The sequence below is a fragment of the Staurois parvus genome, unplaced genomic scaffold (assembly GCF_062004578.1).
Source record: "Staurois parvus isolate SC_StPar_1 unplaced genomic scaffold, SC_StPar_1.0 ptg000387l, whole genome shotgun sequence".
In the NCBI taxonomy this organism is placed as follows: Eukaryota; Metazoa; Chordata; class Amphibia; order Anura; family Ranidae; genus Staurois; species Staurois parvus.
This window is the reverse complement of record NW_028318183.1, coordinates 897,018-916,571: the sequence shown is the minus strand read 5'-3', so window position 1 is coordinate 916,571 and position 19,554 is coordinate 897,018. Positions and strand designations below refer to the sequence as shown.

Here is a 19,554-nt window from a genome sequence, read left to right as displayed (position 1 = left end):
ACTCTGATGGGAATGCCTGATGTAAGGGGGCACTCTGATGGGAATGCCTGATGTAAGGGGGCACTCTGATGGGAATGCCTGATGTAAGGGGGCACTCTGATGGGAATGCCTGATGTAAGGGGGCACTCTGATGGGAATGCCTGATGTAAGGGGGCACTCTGATGGGAATGCCTGATGTAAGGGGGCACTCTGATGGGAACGCCTGATATGGGGGGGAGGGGGGGGGTACTGTGACGGTGGCAACTGATTTATGGGGGAAGTCTGATGGTGGCAACCAATGTAATAAATTATCCTGGAGGGGAAACCTGATATAAGGGGGAACACTAATGGGTACTTTTATTTTTTTACCTCGACCAGAATAATGTTTTAGTGATCGGACCTCCTTGAGTTTTAATTCCACACCCCTGGTATATACTGTGTCTTTGAGCCTTATATTCTGTCAGCCTATCTCATTTATTGAGGCCCTAAAATGCTAGTGCAATGCAATTTACCCCTTTTTGGAAAGCCGACAAGAGTTATTTAGTAAGAGGCATAGTGAGTTTTTTGAAGTTGTAATTTTTTGTCACAATTTTTTTGAAAATTAAGACCATATTTAAAAATAATTTTTATTCAATTTTTTTAAACTTTTTTTTTTTTTTTTAATATACATACTTTCATTGCAGTATTTCAGTGTCTTCATGAATTCATTCACAAACAGCTTTGTTGCCATTGTGATCGCATAGCGATCACATGATCACTAGGCCCCTGAGTACCAGAATACGAATTCATGGTTGGACAGGAGGGCACTGCGTACTCCGTAGCCCAAGCAGGTACAGTGACGTACACGTATGTGATTTTTGCATGTAGGTGCCGATCTGCCGCAGTATATACAGTATAATGTGGCTACTCGGCAAACAAATATAATACAAAGACAAGTGTTAGCATTAAATTATAACCTCTAAAATGTTTGGCAACTGATTTTATTACTACCACACTAAAATGTTTTTGTTCCTTTTATTTCAGTTGTCTCCAAACTGCAACCTGGGGGCCAGATGAGGCCCTTTGCTTGCCTCTATCTTGCCCTTGGGGCAGTATTCCCTCCCACTGCCACCAATAATGGGGCGCTATTCCTCCTACTGATACCAACAATGGGGCAATGTTCATCTCCCAAACACCAATGATGGGACATGATTTTCTTCCTCTGATGTTGGGGCATGAGCTACTCCCACTGGCCAAAGTCCCCCCCAGAGTCTGAAGACCTTAAAGACCCTGCTTTATTTTATCAATATGTTATCGCTGAAATGTTCTGAATAGGAAGCAAGAATTTCTCTACTACTACTTTGACCTGTACAAGCTGTCCAGTGAAACATGAATTAAGGGGAAGAGGGACACAGATACGTCACTGTACTGCGTCTCACCTGCATAAATGTCGCAGGTAAAGTAGGTGAAATGCTTTTGGGGTTTTGTGCACAGATATTCATCCAGTCCACTCTTAAATGTCTTAAAAATGTAACCACAAATGAAATCAGATCCTTTCCTACTATCATTCTGCATTGGTAAATTCAAGTGTTGCAAAAAAAATGTGTACTCCTGTGGTTACACCTCCTTCATGTGTTGCATTAATGCCTAATGCGATTCAGTTAAAGTATAACTAAAGGTAAACCTATTTTTTTTTCTTCGTTTTGGATAGAGGAGAGAGGGATTAGAACACCTATAAGGTTTTTATAGCTGTCTGTGCCCCCATTAGGGAGATTCACTCTCTCTCTGTGTGCTGTTTACCATTATCATTGAAAGTAAAGAAAACATGTTTTGGGTTGTTCCCAGAAAAGTAATAGAGGGGCAATCTTCCAATGGGGACACAAGTTCTGTGACCTGGGAGTACCCAAGGAATTTTCTTACTTTGCATTTCCTGTTTTGACTGTGGGGCAAGAAGTGAAGGTATATCTCCCAAATAGGACACAAATGGCAAAAAAAACCATCCAAAATTTTTAAAAAGGTTTTGCCTATAGCTCAACTTTAAAAAAAGAAGAAAGGGGGGGCTGGGAGTGTGCGTGTGTGTGCGCGCGTATGTGTGTGTATATAGATATCTTCCAATTCAAAAGTTTCATCAGTAACTGAATATTCCAGAAACCATTGTACACCATTATATTGGAGACCTAGTTTAGACCATATTTCAGCAGCTCATGTCTAGGGACAATTGTCCCTAACTGAATCTTATTGCGCCCTGTGTGATTACTCCTGGACACATGTGGACAGCTGCGGCCACTGTCAGCCTATGTGATTACTTTGTATGTGCTCAGCATCCACAACAACCTGCAAATATTGGGGCTTCTGGTCACAGTTTCCAAGGCCTGTTTGGTGTGAATGAGGCCTTAATTGTCCCAGCAATTTAAATGTATGTAGAAGGGTAATATAGGCCCATCTCTTTTCTAAACTCTAAGTTCAATACATTTTCTTTTTTTCGGTCGGTGTGATGAAAATGTAAGCAGGCTGTAAAGCTGTCTTGGTTTCTCCCGTCATTGGTTGAGCTCGGGATGTAGATGTGTGCAGTGTCAGCGGATTGCAGTGGAACATTCCTGAGTCCTATGTGCTTACTGTACTCTATGAAGACATACAGCCCTGTCTGAGGAATGAATGAAATCTCTATTTCTAATTTTTGCTTTTGCTGGGACTGTGGAAAGTGATGTTGTGTGTTACTTCCTAACCCTTTCTGATAAGTCTGCAATTACTGAGCCTCCAAACAGCCTCCAAATAACATTGATGTCTCCTGGTGGGATGTATACAGATCTTTCTTGCTGTAGAGGGGTTTCTGACATAATTACATAATCATAGAAGTTTTAATGTAAATACAGAGCAAATGTTTAAAGATGCTTTCTAGTCAGACATCAAATAATGGTGTGCATACTTTGTGGACTGTCTATTGAGCGGCTCTGATTTTCTGGGTATTCTTCAAGTGTGGATAATTGTCCTGCTTGGTAGTTGCTGTTCTTAACTTCTCTTAAATGGAGCCTATCAAGATGAAAATAATGAAGCTGCCATTGCTAACAATCTCTTTGACTGCTGACAGGAAGTGAAGGAAAATCCTGCAACAGGGTCACAGACAGATACAAATCTTCCCCCCTACTCCACTAAAGAAAAAAATATTTTTATTAAAGGCTGTGTGGTGATTGGAGAGTTTCCTTCATTTCCTGTATGGTACACTATCAGAAGGATAGAAAGTTAGGGGGGAATCTCACTTTCCGTCGTCCCTATAGCAGCTTTACTGCTACAGTGCAGCCGTTGTATGCAGAATCACAAATATATACATGAATTCTGCATTTCTGGGTAGGGAGGGTGCGTTTACTTGTGCCATCATTGGCTGCTGTATATGTCAGGCATCGGGTCCCGGGCAGTGATTCATGGCTGGGACCTGATGATCGGCAGAGCAACTGGCAGGACAGAGATCTTTGAATGTAAACAACACAGATATTTCTCCTGTCAGTGAAGATGCACCAATTTTTGCCTTTCTGCACAGCAGGAGGGTAAAAACCAACACAGCACAGTACACACAGTAGAAGCAATTCTTGACACATTTAACCCTTTGATCACTCCAGATGTTAACCCCTACCTGCTCATTGTGTTTAGTACAATGACAGTGCTTTCTATTAGCACTGATCACTGTTTTGGTGTCACGGGAGATGTCAGTGGCACTTAGTTCCCTCCTAGTGTAAGAATGCCCACCGTACTATCACAGTCCTGCTATAAGTTGATGATTTCCGCCGTTACTAGTATAAAAAAAAAAAAATTCCAGTCTATACCATTGTTTGTAGGCGCTATATTTTTCCAATTAATATACACTTATTGTTTTTTTTTTTGTTTGTTTTGGGTTTTTTTTTACCAAAGACATGAATACATTTTGGCCTGAATTTATTTTATTTATTTTGTGTTTTATTTTTTTTATTGAATGTTTTCTAGCAAAAAGTAAAAAATAAAAAAAAAATTTACTTTTTTACTTTTCGGTCTTTTTCGTTTATAGCTCAAAAAATAAAAAACCCCAGCGGTGATCAAATACCACCAAAAAAACCCTCTATTTGTGTGAAAAAAAAATTATATAAATTTCATTTGTGTACAGTGTTGCATGACTGCACAATTGTCAAAGTAGCACAGTGCCGTATAGTAACAAAATGGCCCGGTCATGAAGGAGGGTAAATCTTACGGAGGGCAAGTGCTTAACAGAGCTCCAGCTTGCATTACGTATATGACAGGGGTTCTTAATCTTCCCCATTCTATTCAAAACGAAGAAAAAAGTTTTGGCTGGACTTTACAAGAAATCCCTGAAGTGCAAAAAGACATCACCCATTAAAATCTGTGTTTTCACTTGACCTGCGATTTTACATGTTGCTAGAAAACTAGGGCTAGGGCTCAATGCATAATAAAGTTACCAGTTAACCTATAGTATGGGATATTTTAGCCAGCCATAAATTTGTAAATTGATAGGTGCTCATGAGGTTTAGGCATCTGTGTTTCATGTCCAGTGAAATAGGAGAGACATAAACGTGAAGATGTGCACCCAGGAGATTTGTTCTCTTTATTATACTGCAGTACTGTGTGGATATCAGTCTGGGAGTTGGTGGCTGAGTAGAAGGGACAGTGGTGCTGCATGGTCGGGTGTGTGTGCATGATCTGCCTGGATGAGGACTCTTGGCCCGGCTTCTGCTCTGATCTGGAACACAATAGTCACATAGCATACCTAATATAATCTATTGTAGTTTACCATTCCTTACATATGATTGCTGCTTTCATTGACCTTTTTAGGCTTTTGTTTCCTTTATTTTCAGCTGATAATTCTGCCAGTAACACATTTCCTGTCCCTTCATGGCTACACATTTTTCCATTCAAAGGAGCTGTAGTTGTCACTCAGGCTGGTCTTCAAACATGTCTGCATTTGTTCAATGTCTATTGCATGGATTGATCAGATACTTTACCCAATAAAGACAAGGCTCTTTCTTTTAAGCTCACAGGAAGTGACAATGACACTGCATTTCTGGCAGGATCATCATTGGTTTTCTGTACTTCATGAAAATGTTCTTGGCCTAAAAAGTGAAACTGAATGCAGCCAACACATCTAAAGACTGGTATGCTGCCATATATCACATTGGGGGGATGGTGTTCAGAGTCCCTGACCTGGTTTATCTCAGGAGAACGGATGGTGATAAGGCAAGTCCTTCAGAAATGAATAGATCTACTAGGAGCATTTGGGTGCAGGGTGCATTCACAGTAGTAGACCTTGTCACTTTATATGAACAATGCTGGAAATGAGTCTTCAAGGATTGCAATGTTTGTTAATGAAGGCTGCTGGGTAAGTTTTTTTCCTTTTAACAGAGAAAACTACGCTTTTAGAAAAGTGTTTTTTTAATACTAATGTTTACTTCTGGAAGGCCAACTACAAACATTTTTTTTTTTTCTAATTTTGAATAGAATTACTTTTCACTTTCTGTCTTTGTATCCAAGAGAAAATCATCCCAACATGGTTTGAGACAGCAGTAAAAACATTTTCTCTAGCCACTTCAATACCGGGCACTTTTACCCCCTTTGTCCACAGGTCAATTTTCAACTTTCAGCGCTGTCGCACTTTTAATGGCAATTGTGCGGTCATGCAACATTGTACCCATGTGAGAGTTGTAGAATTTTTTTCACACAAATAGAGCTTTCTTTTTTGTGGTATTTAATCACTGCGAGTTTTTTTGCTAAATAAAACAAAAAAACCTGAAACTGGAAAAAAAATGCATTTTTCTTTGTTTCTATTATAAAATTTTGCATAAATAACATTTCTTCATTAATTTAGGTCAAAATGTATTCTGCTACATTTCCTTGGTGACAAAACCCCAAATTTAGTGTATATTATTTAGTCTGTAGGAAAGTTAGAGTCCACAAACCAAGGTATATATATCTGACAATTGATCAGTCCTGATGTGCTGACGGCCCATCTCATTTCCTGAGGCCCGAAAACGCCAGGATAGTACAAATGCCCCCCAAATTACAGTTTTTTGGAAAATAGACAGTTCAAGGTATTTTAGTAAGAGGCATGGTGAGTTTTTTTGGAGGTTGTAATTTGTTACAATTTTTGAAAAATGTAGGAATTAAAAAAGAAAAAAAAATCATAATTTTTTTTTTAATATTGTCACCAGTCCAGTACAGCGTTATTATGTAACTGGTGCCACACCGACACGGAGAACAGAGACACTGACTGGTGACAGTATGTAAAAATAATTTAATTTGTATTTTTGTTTTTAAATTTTTCTATTTTTTTTAATTACATTATTGGTTTTTTTTTTACTATTTTTTTTTTTTTCAACACACTATGACCAAAGCAATACAATGTTACCATAGTAACATTGAACTATGTGCAAGTGATCAGGAGTTTTTTTTTTTCTTTTTAACACATTGATTGCTAATATCAATGTATTTCATTGATATTTGCAATCATTGTTACTGAATGAAACTGATTCATTCAGTCTTTTGTTATGATTAGCTGTGATTGGGCAAAGCTCATCACATGATACAGATGGGCTGTGATTGGCCCTGTCTGTTTCATGAGACTGCTTTGACCAGTCACAGCTAAAAACATAATTGTATACAATGGATTGCATGACAGCAAGCCATCCATTGTATACAATTGACATGTAATCTGCTGTGATTGGTCACAGCGGTCACATGACACTGGTAACGGGCTGGTGTAGTGATGACACAGCCGGTGACAGATCATGGCCCCGCGGCCGCGTGAGAGGGGTGATTCTTTTCTATACCCACTGTATACCATAGTTCGTGGATTCTATAAGTTTAGCACAAACTAAACCCGAATTTGGGTTATTTTTACCAAAGAAATGTAGCCGAATAAATTTTGGCCTAAAAAGTATTTGTTTGCAGTGTTTTATAACAAACTAAATGAACGTGGTTTTTTTTTGTTTGTTTTGTTTTTTTGTTTTATATAGCAAGAAATGAAAAAAAAATGGTGATCGAATACCACAAAAGGAAAGCTCACTTTGTGTGAACAAAATGATATAAATTTCATTTGGGTACAGTGTTACATGAACAAGTGGTCGCCAGTTAGAGTAGCACAGTGCTGAATAGCAAAACAATGCCCTGGCCATGAAGAATGTAAAAGCTTTTGAAGGTCAAATGGTTAATACTCATTCTGCTAGCATTAGCCCTGGTTCATATGGCAACTTAATGCACAGATGTCAATGAAAGGCGCACTTGAAATCGCAGAAAATGGTGCAGGAACTGTTTTCAAAATTGGTGCGACTCTGACGGAACTTGGATTCCACATTTGTGTGCAATGGTTCCATCGCTGACAGTAGGGTGTGACTTGTCATGTGATTTGGAATGGTCAGGTCGCATGACACACCAGTGTGAACCAAGGATTAGTAAGTGGATAGAAAAGTATTTATATTTACATGTTTATAACTTTTTTTTTTTTTTTTACATTTCCTCAGTTGCTTCCTGGTTTCTATCCCAGGAGCATTTTTTTTTCTTTCATCTGGAGAAGGAGCTCTCTTTTCTAAGCATACCATCCTGCCTGCATGCCTGAGCTAAGGGCAGATGGATTTCAGGAAGTACATGCTACATGAATAATCTGCCCTTACTCAAAATGGTCATGGCTAGAAATGCTTGGGGAAGGTCAAATTGATTTCTCAACAAAATAAAGCTTAGAGAGATGGATGGGTGAGTTTGCTTTGAATAGTGGAAATGAATTAAATAGTATTTTTAGTTTGAGGGGCTCAAATACAGTCAAAGCGGAACTTCACCCACAAGGGGATGTTCTGCTTTTCCTCCTCCTCCCCCTTCCCTTCCCATAGTTGGAAATTTTTTTTTAATGGGGGGGGGGGGGGGGCGGCACCTCAGAAGTTTCATGAGGCCGTGAGACCATTCACAGGGCGCAGCGTGTCTTGCACATTGCTCAGTGGGCAGCGGGCTGCTAAGCTGCAAGGAGTCATGGTCAGCTGCCCACAGTTAAGATGCTGGCGCCTGGAACCAAAGACCAGCAAAGAGCCTTGTCAGGCAAGGACAGTGCTGGATTCTGGGACAGGTAAGTGTGTGTGTTTTTGTTTTTTTTTAAGTCAGCAGCTACAGTATTTGTAGTTGCTGACTTTTACATTTTTGTTTACAGGGTGAAGATCCTCTACATTCTGTTTTTAAAAAATAAAAGGTAACATAATTTAGGCTGGAAATTAATGCTTATAGGCTGCTGCTTCTATAATTCACGTCATTCTGTAAATGGCCATGGGAGATTTTGTCATTCATCCATCCCCTCTTTATTTACAGAACACCTTACATTCTGGCAAAAGGCGTTCTCTGGTTGGATGAGGTGGCAATCATGACATCACTGCCCTTCTCCCACTTGTCCTATTCATTGAAAGGAAATCCTATGGGTTATTTTTACCAAAGTAATGTAGCGAAAAAAATTTTGGACTAAAAATTAGTTGTTTGCAATGTTTTATAACTGAAACTAAGTGAACGTGCTTTTTTTTTTTTTTTTTTTTTTGTTCTGTTTTATATAGCAAGAAATAAAAAAAATTGGTGATCAAATACCACAAAAGGAAAGTTCTATTTGAACAAAATGATATGAATTTCATTTGGGTACAGTGTTGCATGAACAAGCAGTTGCCAGTGTGCAGTGATACCTCTTGCACAGGGCTTCGAAGATTGCAGCTGTAGTAGTAGTGCCAACTAATGCAGCGATTTCTGGCTTCCCCAGCGGCCTCTCTGGTATAAAATATGCATACTTTCATTGGTCCAGGGTTATACCTGAAGTTCAGCTTTAATTAACCCTTGCAGCAGAGAACTTGGATTCCTCATCTGTGCATTCCTAGTTCTCATGCCTAGTGTTGAGTAAAAAAATGATTCCTAGATTTGTCATGTTAAATAATGCTGCTGAACTTGGTGTGTGCATTGTAGGCATCGAAAAACACCTGGTTAGGGTTAGGTGTTTGTTCTGAAGCAAACATAACTGTGTCTGAAGCCTCCAACTACAACACAACCATCTGACTTCTCCAGGTCACATGCTAGTTTTACGCCAACGCAGGGCCGGAACAAGGGGTGGGCAGGAGGGGCGGCTGCCCTGGGCACTGTATCATGTAAGGTAGGGGGCACCACAAGGAGATTGGGAGGAGGGGATTTTCATTGAGAAGGGTAATTTGGGGGTTAGCGGGAGGTTAGAGTTGTTCTAGGAGGGGAAATTTGGGGAGGCATGACAGGAGTGGTGATTTGGAGAATGAGGAACGATTATTTGTACTGGGGGGGGGGTTGTGCTGTAAAAGTAATATGGGGGGGTTGTGGTGTAATATGGGGATTTGTGCTATGAGAATTTTTTTTCTGGCGGGAGGGGGTTGCAGAATTTGTGCTAATAAGGATGATTTGGGGTTATGTGTGCTAGGATGGAAAATGTGTTGGCATTTCAGCAAGGGGGTGGAATTGTACTGTGAAGAGGGGGAATTTATGCTTAGGGGGTAATCATGCAGATTAGTGCTCAGTTTTGTTTTTTTTTTTTTGGGGGGGGGGGGGGTTTAGCTGACACATTGTGCTCATACATCTTGAGGGAGTACAATTTAGCATGTTCGCTGGGCTCTAAATGACCATGTCCCGGCACTGCGGCAACGCGTCTCTTGCTGGAACTGAATAGGCTGTACTTCCATTTAGTTCTGTTTTTAGATGTTCACTTGTCTGATTATCTAAGATGACTACTTATTCCAACTTTCCATCCTTTTTACAGAAAGCAGGTTGCAAATGTTAGATTGTCAGCGGACAAGTGACCTGTCATTTTCTACTTATTTCAGATTGGCAAGAAAGCTGTTGGAGGTGCATTCTTTCAGGGTACTTTGCTGCCTTCCAGATGTCTTCACTTTCTGGCTAATAATAGTAAAAGCTACTCCAGTAAATTGTTGCAAAGGGAGGAAGAGGCAAAGTAAGCTGCTCTATTATTCCTTCTGACATTTTTAGGCCAAAATGAGCTGCATTAGTGGGAGTGAGTGTAGATCATGTATCACAGTCAGCAAGTATTGTTCTGAAGTCGAACATGAGCTTCTTCTATGAAGTTTTTTCTTTGTGCACTGTGATCGATTGTATATAGAAAATTACAGGTATCTAAACCAGAATGTGGGACTGGGGTGTTTATGGGGAAGAATGCTCACATACTGGAACACCAGGCATATAAGGCTTATGACGAAACCATCAGTTTGAGAGGCTCATCAGCTCATTCAGAACTCATTAACAGATGCAGTTGACCACCTCCTGACCTGCTTAAAGTGTGTTTTTCATCCCCACAGACCTTTGGGTAGCAAAAACCGCTTGCAGTGAACAAAAACCAGTGACAGAAGCCCCTACAGAAACTGAAGCTTTGCATTTGGCACAGTTATGGTGGAACACTGTAATTTACTTACTAGGGAGATCTGCCATAGTCTGTTTGGCCTATTACTAAGTGACATACTGTATCAAGCAGGCTAAAGGAGAATTTCTTTTAATGGCCACAGCAGACATGCAGATATGGGTACAGCTTTCAGCATTGGAGTCCCCTAGAGAAACCGTTATGTGATTTAAAGCAGATTCAGTATGATTTAAAGTATAATTAAAGGCTCCTTGCGCAACAGTCTATACAGGTCCCACATCCAGATACTATGCACAAACCTAATAAAGTATTCTGTTTATACTAGGTATTTATGTAGTAAGTACACTTTATGTACTGTACATTCACATCAGTCCCTGCCATTTAGGAGCTTGAAATTTGAGGTGCCTATCTCACATGCATTACACACACACTAGGGCCAATTTAGATTATTAACCTACTAGCATGTTTCTGGAGTGTGGGAAGAACCCAGAGTACCTGGAGGAAACCCACGTAAGCACAGGGAGAACATGTGGATAGTCTTCTGGCTGGGATTTGAACAGAGGAACGTAGGGCTGCAAGGCAGAAGAAAAAAATATCCCTCTCTTCTCTTAGTGAGCTAAATTCGCCTTCATTTGCATCTTCCATGCTCTCCCTCCCAGGCACTGCAGCTCACAGTAGGGGCGTTTCAGAGGTTGTTCTGTCTCTACCAAAACCAGTAAGCATGGCTATATCTGGACAGGTACTAATTAACAAGCTGTGTCGCACTCCACTATTAGTACAATTGAATATACATATAAATACAGTCAGGTCCATAAATATTGGGACAGCGACACAATTCTAACATTTTGGCTCTATACACCACCACAATGGATTTGAAATGAAACAAACAAGATGTGCTTTAATTGCAGACTGTCAGCTTTAATTTGAGGGTATTTACATCCAAATCAGGTGAACGGTGTAGGAATTACAACAGTGCATATGTGCCTCCCACTTGTTAAGGGACCAAAGGTAATGGGACAGAATAATAATCATAAATCAAACTTTCACTTTTTAATACTTGGTTGCAAATCCTTTGCAGTCAATTACAGCCTAAAGTCTGGAACGCATAGACATCACCAGACGCTGGGTTTCATCCCTGGTGATGCTCTGCCAGGCCTCTACTGCAACTGTCTTCAGTTCCTGCTTGTTCTTGGGGCATTTTCCCTTCAGTTTTGTCTTCAGCAAGTGAAATGCATGCTCAATCAGATTCAGGTCAAGTGATTGACTTGGCCATTGCATAACATTCCACTTCTTTCCCTTAAAAAACTCTTTGGTTGCTTTTGCAGTATGCTTTGGGTCATTGTCTATCTGCACTGTGAAGCGGCGTCCAATGAGTTCTGAAGCATTTGGCTGAATATGAGCAGATAATATTGCCGAAACACTTCAGAATTCATCCGGCTGCTTTTGTCAGCAGTCACATCATCAATAAATACAAGAGAAGCAGTTCCATTGGCAGCCATACATGCCCACGCCATGACACTACCACCACCATGCTTCACTGATGAGGTGGTATGCTTAGGATCATGAACAGTTCCTTTCCTTCTCCATACTCTTCTCTTCCCATCACTCTGGTACAAGTTGATCTTGGTCTCATCTGTCCATAGGATGTTGTTCCAGAACTGTGAAGGCTTTTTTACATGTCGTTTGGCAAACTCTAATCTGGCCTGTTTTTGAGGCTCACCAATGGTTTATATCTTGTGGTGAACCCCCGGTATTCACTCTGGTGAAGTCTTCTCTTGATTGTTGACTTTGACACACATACACCTACCTCCTGGAGAGTGTTCTTGATCTGGCCAACTGTTGTGAAGGGTGTTTTCTTCACCAGGGAAAGAATTCTTCGGTCATCCACCACAGTTGTTTTCCGTGGTCTTCCGGGTCTTTTGGTGTTGCTGAGCTCACCGGAGCGTTCCTTCTTTTTCAGAATGTTCCAAACAGTTGTTTTGGCCACGCCTCATGTTTTTGCTATCTCTCTGATGGGTTTGTTTTGTTTTTTTCAGCCTAATGATGGCTTGCTTCACTGATAGTGACAGCTCTTTGTAATTGGGATAATGAGGGAATAACACACACCTGGCCATGGAACAGCTGAGAAGCCAATTGTCCTATTACTTTTGGTCCCTTAACAAGTGGGACGCACATATGCAAACTGTTGTAATTCCTACACCGTTCACCTGATTTGGATGTAAATACCCTCAAATTAAAGCTGACAGTCTGCAGTTAAAGCACATCTTGTTCGTTTCATTTCAAATCTATTTTGGTGGTGTATAGAGCCAAAAATGTTAGAATTGTGTCGATGTCCCAATATTTATAGACCTGACTGTATATGAAAAATATCAGATGAATAAATTGCAACAAATTATATCAACTGACTGAGTCCTGATATATTTCCACAGCTTGATATAACAATCACGCTAGTGCTGCATGCATATATTTGAAAAAGTCTGTGATCCTATGGTGTCTTCTAATGGTGTATTACAAAACAAATATAGTTCACCAGTTCACATATAATGTGCTTCTTCGCCAGTTGTGCTTTCACCTGACATATATGACCAAACCGTTAAGTGAGGTCATACAAGCTTGTGTCCCTTTATTGGGCTCAGAGGTGGACAAATGGATAAATCCCAGATGGATGGATGAATGGAATTTTTCGTAAAGATAAAAACTGCTTTTTGTACAATTTAGCATGGTGGGAGGGGCTATGACATCACGACGCTTAAAGGAAACCACACAGCAAGTATATGGGAGTGTGGCAAACATAAAGGATCATGCAAAATTGTACAAAATCGTTTTTTATCTTTATACTACGTGAGTGCACTACATTTATTTAATAAATTTTTTAAAAAGAAGATAAGGCACTATATTCTCTTTTTAATTACATGGTATAAATATACTTGGAGGAAAACGTTTGAAAGGAATCGAGACCCCCTAGTGGGAAGAAGGATAACTCCATCCATCCACCTCCCGGAAAAAGATCTCTAGGAAAACGGTGAGACCCCTTGCTGGGAAAAAGTAAAAACTCCATTCATCCATCCGTCTGGGATACACGGATTTATCCATTTGTCCACCTCTTAGCCCAATTAAAGTACACAAGCTTGTATGACCTCACTTAACGGTTTGGTCATATATGTCAGGTGAGAGTACAGCTGGCGAAGAAGCACAATATATGTGAATTGGTGAACTAGATTTGTTTTGTAATACACCATAGGATCACGGACTTTTTCAAATATATGCATGCAGCACTAGCGTGATTGTTATATCAAGCTGTGGAACTATATCGGGACTTAGTCACTTGATATAATTTGTTGCAATTTATTCATCTTAAATTATTCATATATTTATATGTATATTCAATTGTACTGATAGTGGAGAGCAACACCACCGGTTTTGATTAGCTGGTAAGTGTGCTTGGATTTTTTTTTGTGATGTCTTTTGCTCTTTCATTTGCACCTTACTGCAAAGGCTAGTTATACATTGGGATGGTTGTCATCTTTTTCTATAGCTTGTTTTCTGATTTGGTATGGGGTCACATTTGATGTCTTCAGCTGCCATTGTGCACTTGCTGGATGTCCAGTGTGTCCCGGTGTCTTTCAGGAGGAGTGGGCCCTCTCCAGGCACATCTGCCCTTAGTCTGTCCACTGCTATGTATTCTCCAACTTTGTGGCTCTCAGAACTATAGTTAGGACTGTCTTATACAGAGGAACCTTGACGTGGGTACTGCAGCATCCACATATATGTGCAAACGAAACCCTCCGTTTTAATGTGAACTGTTAGACAAGGTCAATTTGGTTTGTTTGCAGGCTGGCTGCTACGTGAGACGTCACAAACAAAAAATCCCCAGCATACTTACCAGCTAGCCTACAAACAAACCACACTGACCCTGTTTAAAAATTGTTTGGTTTGTTTGCAGGCTGGCTGGTAAGTGTGCTGGGAAATGTTTGTTTGTGATGTGTGTTGCCCTTCCATGTGCACCTTACTGCAAAGGCTACTAAAATCTTTTTAGGTATAGGTTTTTGTGCGACTTTGCACAGGGACTCAGGAGAAAACTGACCATTTATAATGCTGCGACACTTCGCGTCCAGTTAAAAGAAGTATGGCCAAAGCTTTTTTGGCCATACTGCTGTTGTATTCTGTCTGTATTTACTTGTGCTGTACTAAGACCCAGAATCCTTCAACAGCACGGTAAAGTCTGATGTCTGCTGACATCACAGAGCCGCTCCAGGCTCTGGAAGGATCCCGATCATATTGTCAGGATTCAGTCAAACTGGTCGATCAGTGGTCATGTGACCACTCTTCGGCTTAGAGCTAGTGGCGGACAGCTGCAGCATGGAAGTGAGTATGCATGTATTTTTTGGGTTTTAATTTTTTTTTAACAAGCCCAAACAACTTTAAATTCTGGTTGTCGTTTTCATAGCACAGCTCAGAGAATGAAAGCTATGATTAACTGTTATGAGCAGCACCTATATGTTCTATTTGACAAACGACAATTTGGATTGATGGAAGAGTATTACAGCGTCTAGCTATCTAAGCATCTCGGCATGCTGTAATACAATGGCTAAATTATTCTTGGCTCAGTAGTGCTGCACTACTGCTCTGCTCAGAAGTAGCACAAAGCTCATTTCTTCTGCCTTGTTACTCAGCTTTTGTTCATTTCCCTTTGAAGCCCATAAAAAATGTCTGTGTCTGTATAAGCATTGTGACTAGGCAAGTAAAGCTAGGGAAAGAAGGCTGGAATGGATGATGACACTTAAAGTGGTACTCCAGGCAAAACACTATCCAGTATTAAAGATGTAGCGTGACTAGGGCTTTATCTGTGTCCTGTTTTTATCGTTTCCATGATTAAAGGTAAATATGGTACAATATCAACGCCTCTACTTTACCTTTTGTTTCTTTGAAAAAAACAAATTGTCATCTCACACATTGCAGTTGTTCCATCTTTGAATTCTGTATTTCCTCCTCAAGTGCACCAGAACAGACATTATGTAAGTCTGCTGGTCTTCTGACACACCTGAGAATCTTAAGACGATTGATTTTAGTCAATTTCAGTGTTCCCATTGAGACATCCAACTATTTATGCATCTGACTTTTTAAAATGTCATTTTTTTTTTTTAAAGTTCTTTTTTACATCTCCACTAGATGGCACTGCTTGACTGAGGTTCTTCAGTTGGTTTGACAACTATCTGCTAGAGGGGACTCTACTGGGTGCTAAAGAACTAAAGATTTGTTTACATATTGATTGACAGGAAGATTTGATCAGGTTAATCAGGCTTATCAACCTGCTTTGAGAAACCTGTATCTGTGTACATGGGAGGGGAGAAAGGGGGGGGGGGGGCAGCCTTTCTGGACCACTTAGTCTTACAGCATATTGCTGCTTATTGGAATAATGCGCTCTGCAGTTATGATTGGCAGCCAGAACAATGTGATATTTTTTTATTTATGGTAATAGAGGTTAAAAAGTAAGTGGGCTTAGTGAATGAGACACAGAGTAAGATGCAAAGTACAGTTAACTATACAGCTCTAGAAGTATTTTTCACCGAATTGGTTTGGGTATACTGAATATTGTTGCCATAGGTTACTGCACTTTGCCCATCACTATTCTGGCTTACGTTTCTGAATTGGCTGCACATGACCACTCCTGAATGGTCATGTCTGGTTCATGTCCGCTCAGCAGCCGATTTATAATTTGATATCCTCCATTGATTGTGGGTGAGAACAATGCTAAAACCTATAGCAGAAATCATATGTTGCTTTGATGGTTGCTGCCTTTTGTACTCTGGATTACCTTTTATGGTATGCCCATAAATGTTTCATAAAAGGGATTTTTGCTTTTCATCCAGACACTTTGCTGAACTTTATGTGTTGAAAATGTTTTTGTTTTATTTTTCAGGCTCCGCCATCCATGGTAAATAATGAACAACGGCAGCATGCAGAGCATATCTTCCTCTCCTTTAGAAAGTCTAAGTCACCTTTTGCTGTATGCAAACACATTCTAGGTATGTACATGTTACACCTGCCATGCAAGTGCATTAATTTATAGCAGGGTTGCCCTACCTTTTGAAGAGCAAGGGCCTCTAAAGTGATTTGGTAACTGGTCGCAGGCCACAGTGAAAGGAAATGGTTCAGAATTTCAAATCTTTTATTTTGAATAGCATAATCAACATTTTTCTCCTGTAGCTGCCAAATGTTGGTGGGAGGGAGAGGAGGAGAAGCCAGCTTTCAGCAGTTTCAGGAGGAAAACCGGATCAGTTCCTTTATATGCCACCCCTCCTATTCAAGTGGGCACGGGCCCCCTGGATCTTGGGGCAGGGTCGCCATTGACGCTACACCAGTGGTTGGAGGGGAAGAGGGGTGGTGGTAAAAACATGTCTTAAAGTGTTACTAAACCCAGGAGCCTGCATTCGGTATATCTTGTCTCCCACACAACACAGAACATGGAAATGTAGCTATTTTAATATAAAATGCTAAATACCTTTTCGTATCAGCAGTATATAGCAGTCTTGTGACTTCTATCCGTGTCCAGCAGAGCACTGGTTAAAGCTCGTAGAGGAGGTTTCCTTCTCCTCTGATTGTCTTATGAGGCTGCAGGACCCCCTGATCCTCTGTCAGGACAGTGCTGATTTAATCCTGTGCTGATCACATGTACTCTCCCAAGAAAGAACAAAATCTGTAGTACACACCAAACTGAGCATGTGCAGTTTGCCCCCGAGGCTCTGTTCTATCAGCAGATGGATTGTGGACAGTAGAAGGGGCTGATCAGAGAAGACAGGATCAAAAATTATTTTTACAGAATGCAGAGGATTAACCCCTTAGGTTCCACAGTGAGTATAACAAGCATGCTTTACTGCATATACAGACTGATTTTACTGTTGTGGGTTTAGTAACACTTTAAATTCGGCACCTGATCCCTCCGTGGTCGTTTTTGCTTCTTCCTCTGCCGATGCTGGCTCTATGCTTTCTGATGATCTGGGATGGCTGATTGGTAACCCGTGATCTGGGTTCGCTGACCTGCCTTCCCAGAGTATGAGGTCACGGGCCACATCAGAGGGCTACGGGTTGAGCACACCTGATTTATAAGAGTAATAAAGTCGCAAAGAAGCTCAGTTTGTTATACAGTTTCCATGCTGTGTTTTGTGATGCATTACTGGTTTAACATTTATGTTTTAATATTTTTACAGAAACTAGTAAAGTGGACTATGTACTGTTTCAAGCTGCCACAGCTATAATGGAAGCCGTTGTGCGAGAATGGATCCTCCTGGAAAAAAGTAGCATTGAATCACTCCGAACATTCCTATTAACTTATGTCTTACAGAGGCCTAAGTGAGTAAATATCTGTTGACGAAACTTTGTTGTTTGACAAAATCACAAATAAGAAATAGTCCAGCAAGGGAGGGGGGGTGTTAATAATTGTGTGCAGGATGATGCTCTATTTCTGTCTTTTTCCAGTGACTATACTAGCATGAGAATAGGTGGGAACATTTTTTCTTGCTACCACTAGAGGGTGCTACATGAGAAAAAGTCCCACATTGTTTCATGATTAGAATATCCTGAGAAGCTTCAGGGACACACAGGTGGATGAACGTCACATTTTGCTCCATTGATTTTAATTTATAGTAGGGTCCTAGTTAATGTAGAATTCAGGAGTCAGGTCAATTCTTACATTAAAGTTCAAGTTCACCTTTTCACAAAAAATGAAAAGATGGGACACCATTCCCACCTTCTGGTGAAGCAGCCCAGGGATTTGAAAGCCTCAGCTTTCCTTAGGGCTTTTGGGACAAATCAAAGGGGTCATACGCCAGCACATGACCAACCAGAAATCGCTCTGAGCCATCCCAAAAGCTGTAAGAAAAGAAGTGGAAGAGGAGCAGGACTTTTAGTCGTTGGATCGCTGCGCCGGCTGTCTTGGCAGCTAATCACCCACAGAGGTAAGTGCAGCAGGGTCCAAAGAACAAAGGTATACCGCTCAGGCAAACAATCCAGATCAATCCACAACAGGTGCAGGCTCTGGCTTGCCACTACACACAATGCAATAGGAAGAAGGGTCAGCCGCACATCGGAGAATAGATTAATATAGTGTGTATTTATTAATCCATAGGACACACAAAAAAGTGCAGCAGGGACCAGGAGAGTGTAGTGTTCTTTACCGTTTCATAAAAAATGACTTGCTTTAACAGATCATCAAAGTTACTTTTACACTTCCCAGCATTTTTTGCCTTCTTGCTTATATAAGGACTTTCACTGTTCAGGACCTTGCAGTTTTGAATAAGCTGGTTGCACATGTATTTGTGATTGTACCAACTTTTTCAGATCTGCTAATGGTTACATCGCAGGAGTACCTACTTCATTTGATACGTATTGAATATATTATTTAGGTTGGCCTTTCAGTCAGATCATAATATGTGGCCAGCTCTGGTCATATCGGTAAGCTGTAGAAATTGAGAACTGAGGGGCACTGCATTTAATGAATGGGGTCATGAGGCACTCTTATCAAAATAAAACTCATCCCAAAATTACAGGCAAACCAATGACATGCTTTTTAGCTCTACAACCTTTTATGTTCTCAAAAGAAATATGAAGGCACTTAAATATGGTGTTTTTGATGACAGGTTGACTTTAAATGAGTCTGCTGGCTCATGATTTTAACTGACTGGGCCTTGAGTTATTTAAAGAAAAATAGTAATGGTTTTAAAACTTTGCAAGGTTATAATCTAATTTTTATACTTTTCATTTCTATAAAAACTTTGTTTTATAACATTAAAGATGAACAATGAACATCTCTTATTCGCTCCCTTTTGATCTGTTAAATATAACTTTGTAAAAATGTCCTATCTGTTTTGATTTGTGCAAAAAGTACAGATCATGTCAGAAATTCAGAGCTTTGGTGTGTCCTGTGCACTCTTCCTATGTTATATCAAGAAGTCTAAGTACCCCTCCTAGTTCATATCTTGGACTTCAGAATAATTAGAGTCTGCATTGTAGACATGAGGAGAGTGTAAGGATTTGATTAGTCTAACAAAAGACAACTGGACAGGGCTGTCACCACTCCATGCACAACAATGCTGCATTGTCATCCCACAACAGTGTATTTCTGGCACATCAAAGAATATGTTTTACCAGTAGCAGGTTTTAATTTTTTTTTTTTTTTAGGCTAAAAGCATTTTCAGCAAGTACAGAAAGTACCT

At 40.3% G+C, this 19,554-nt stretch overlaps 1 protein-coding gene across 1 annotated transcript in view; it reads left to right on the top strand.

Moving 5' to 3' along the window:
- Positions 1 to 19,554, top strand: part of XPO4 (exportin 4) — a 208,104-nt gene that overhangs the window by 38,739 nt on the left and 149,811 nt on the right. The window contains exons 2-3 of the mRNA XM_089685788.1: positions 16,263 to 16,368; positions 17,551 to 17,692. Coding sequence (XP_089541914.1) covers positions 16,263 to 16,368; positions 17,551 to 17,692 — 248 coding nt within the window. The remainder of the gene's footprint in view (positions 1 to 16,262; positions 16,369 to 17,550; positions 17,693 to 19,554) is intronic.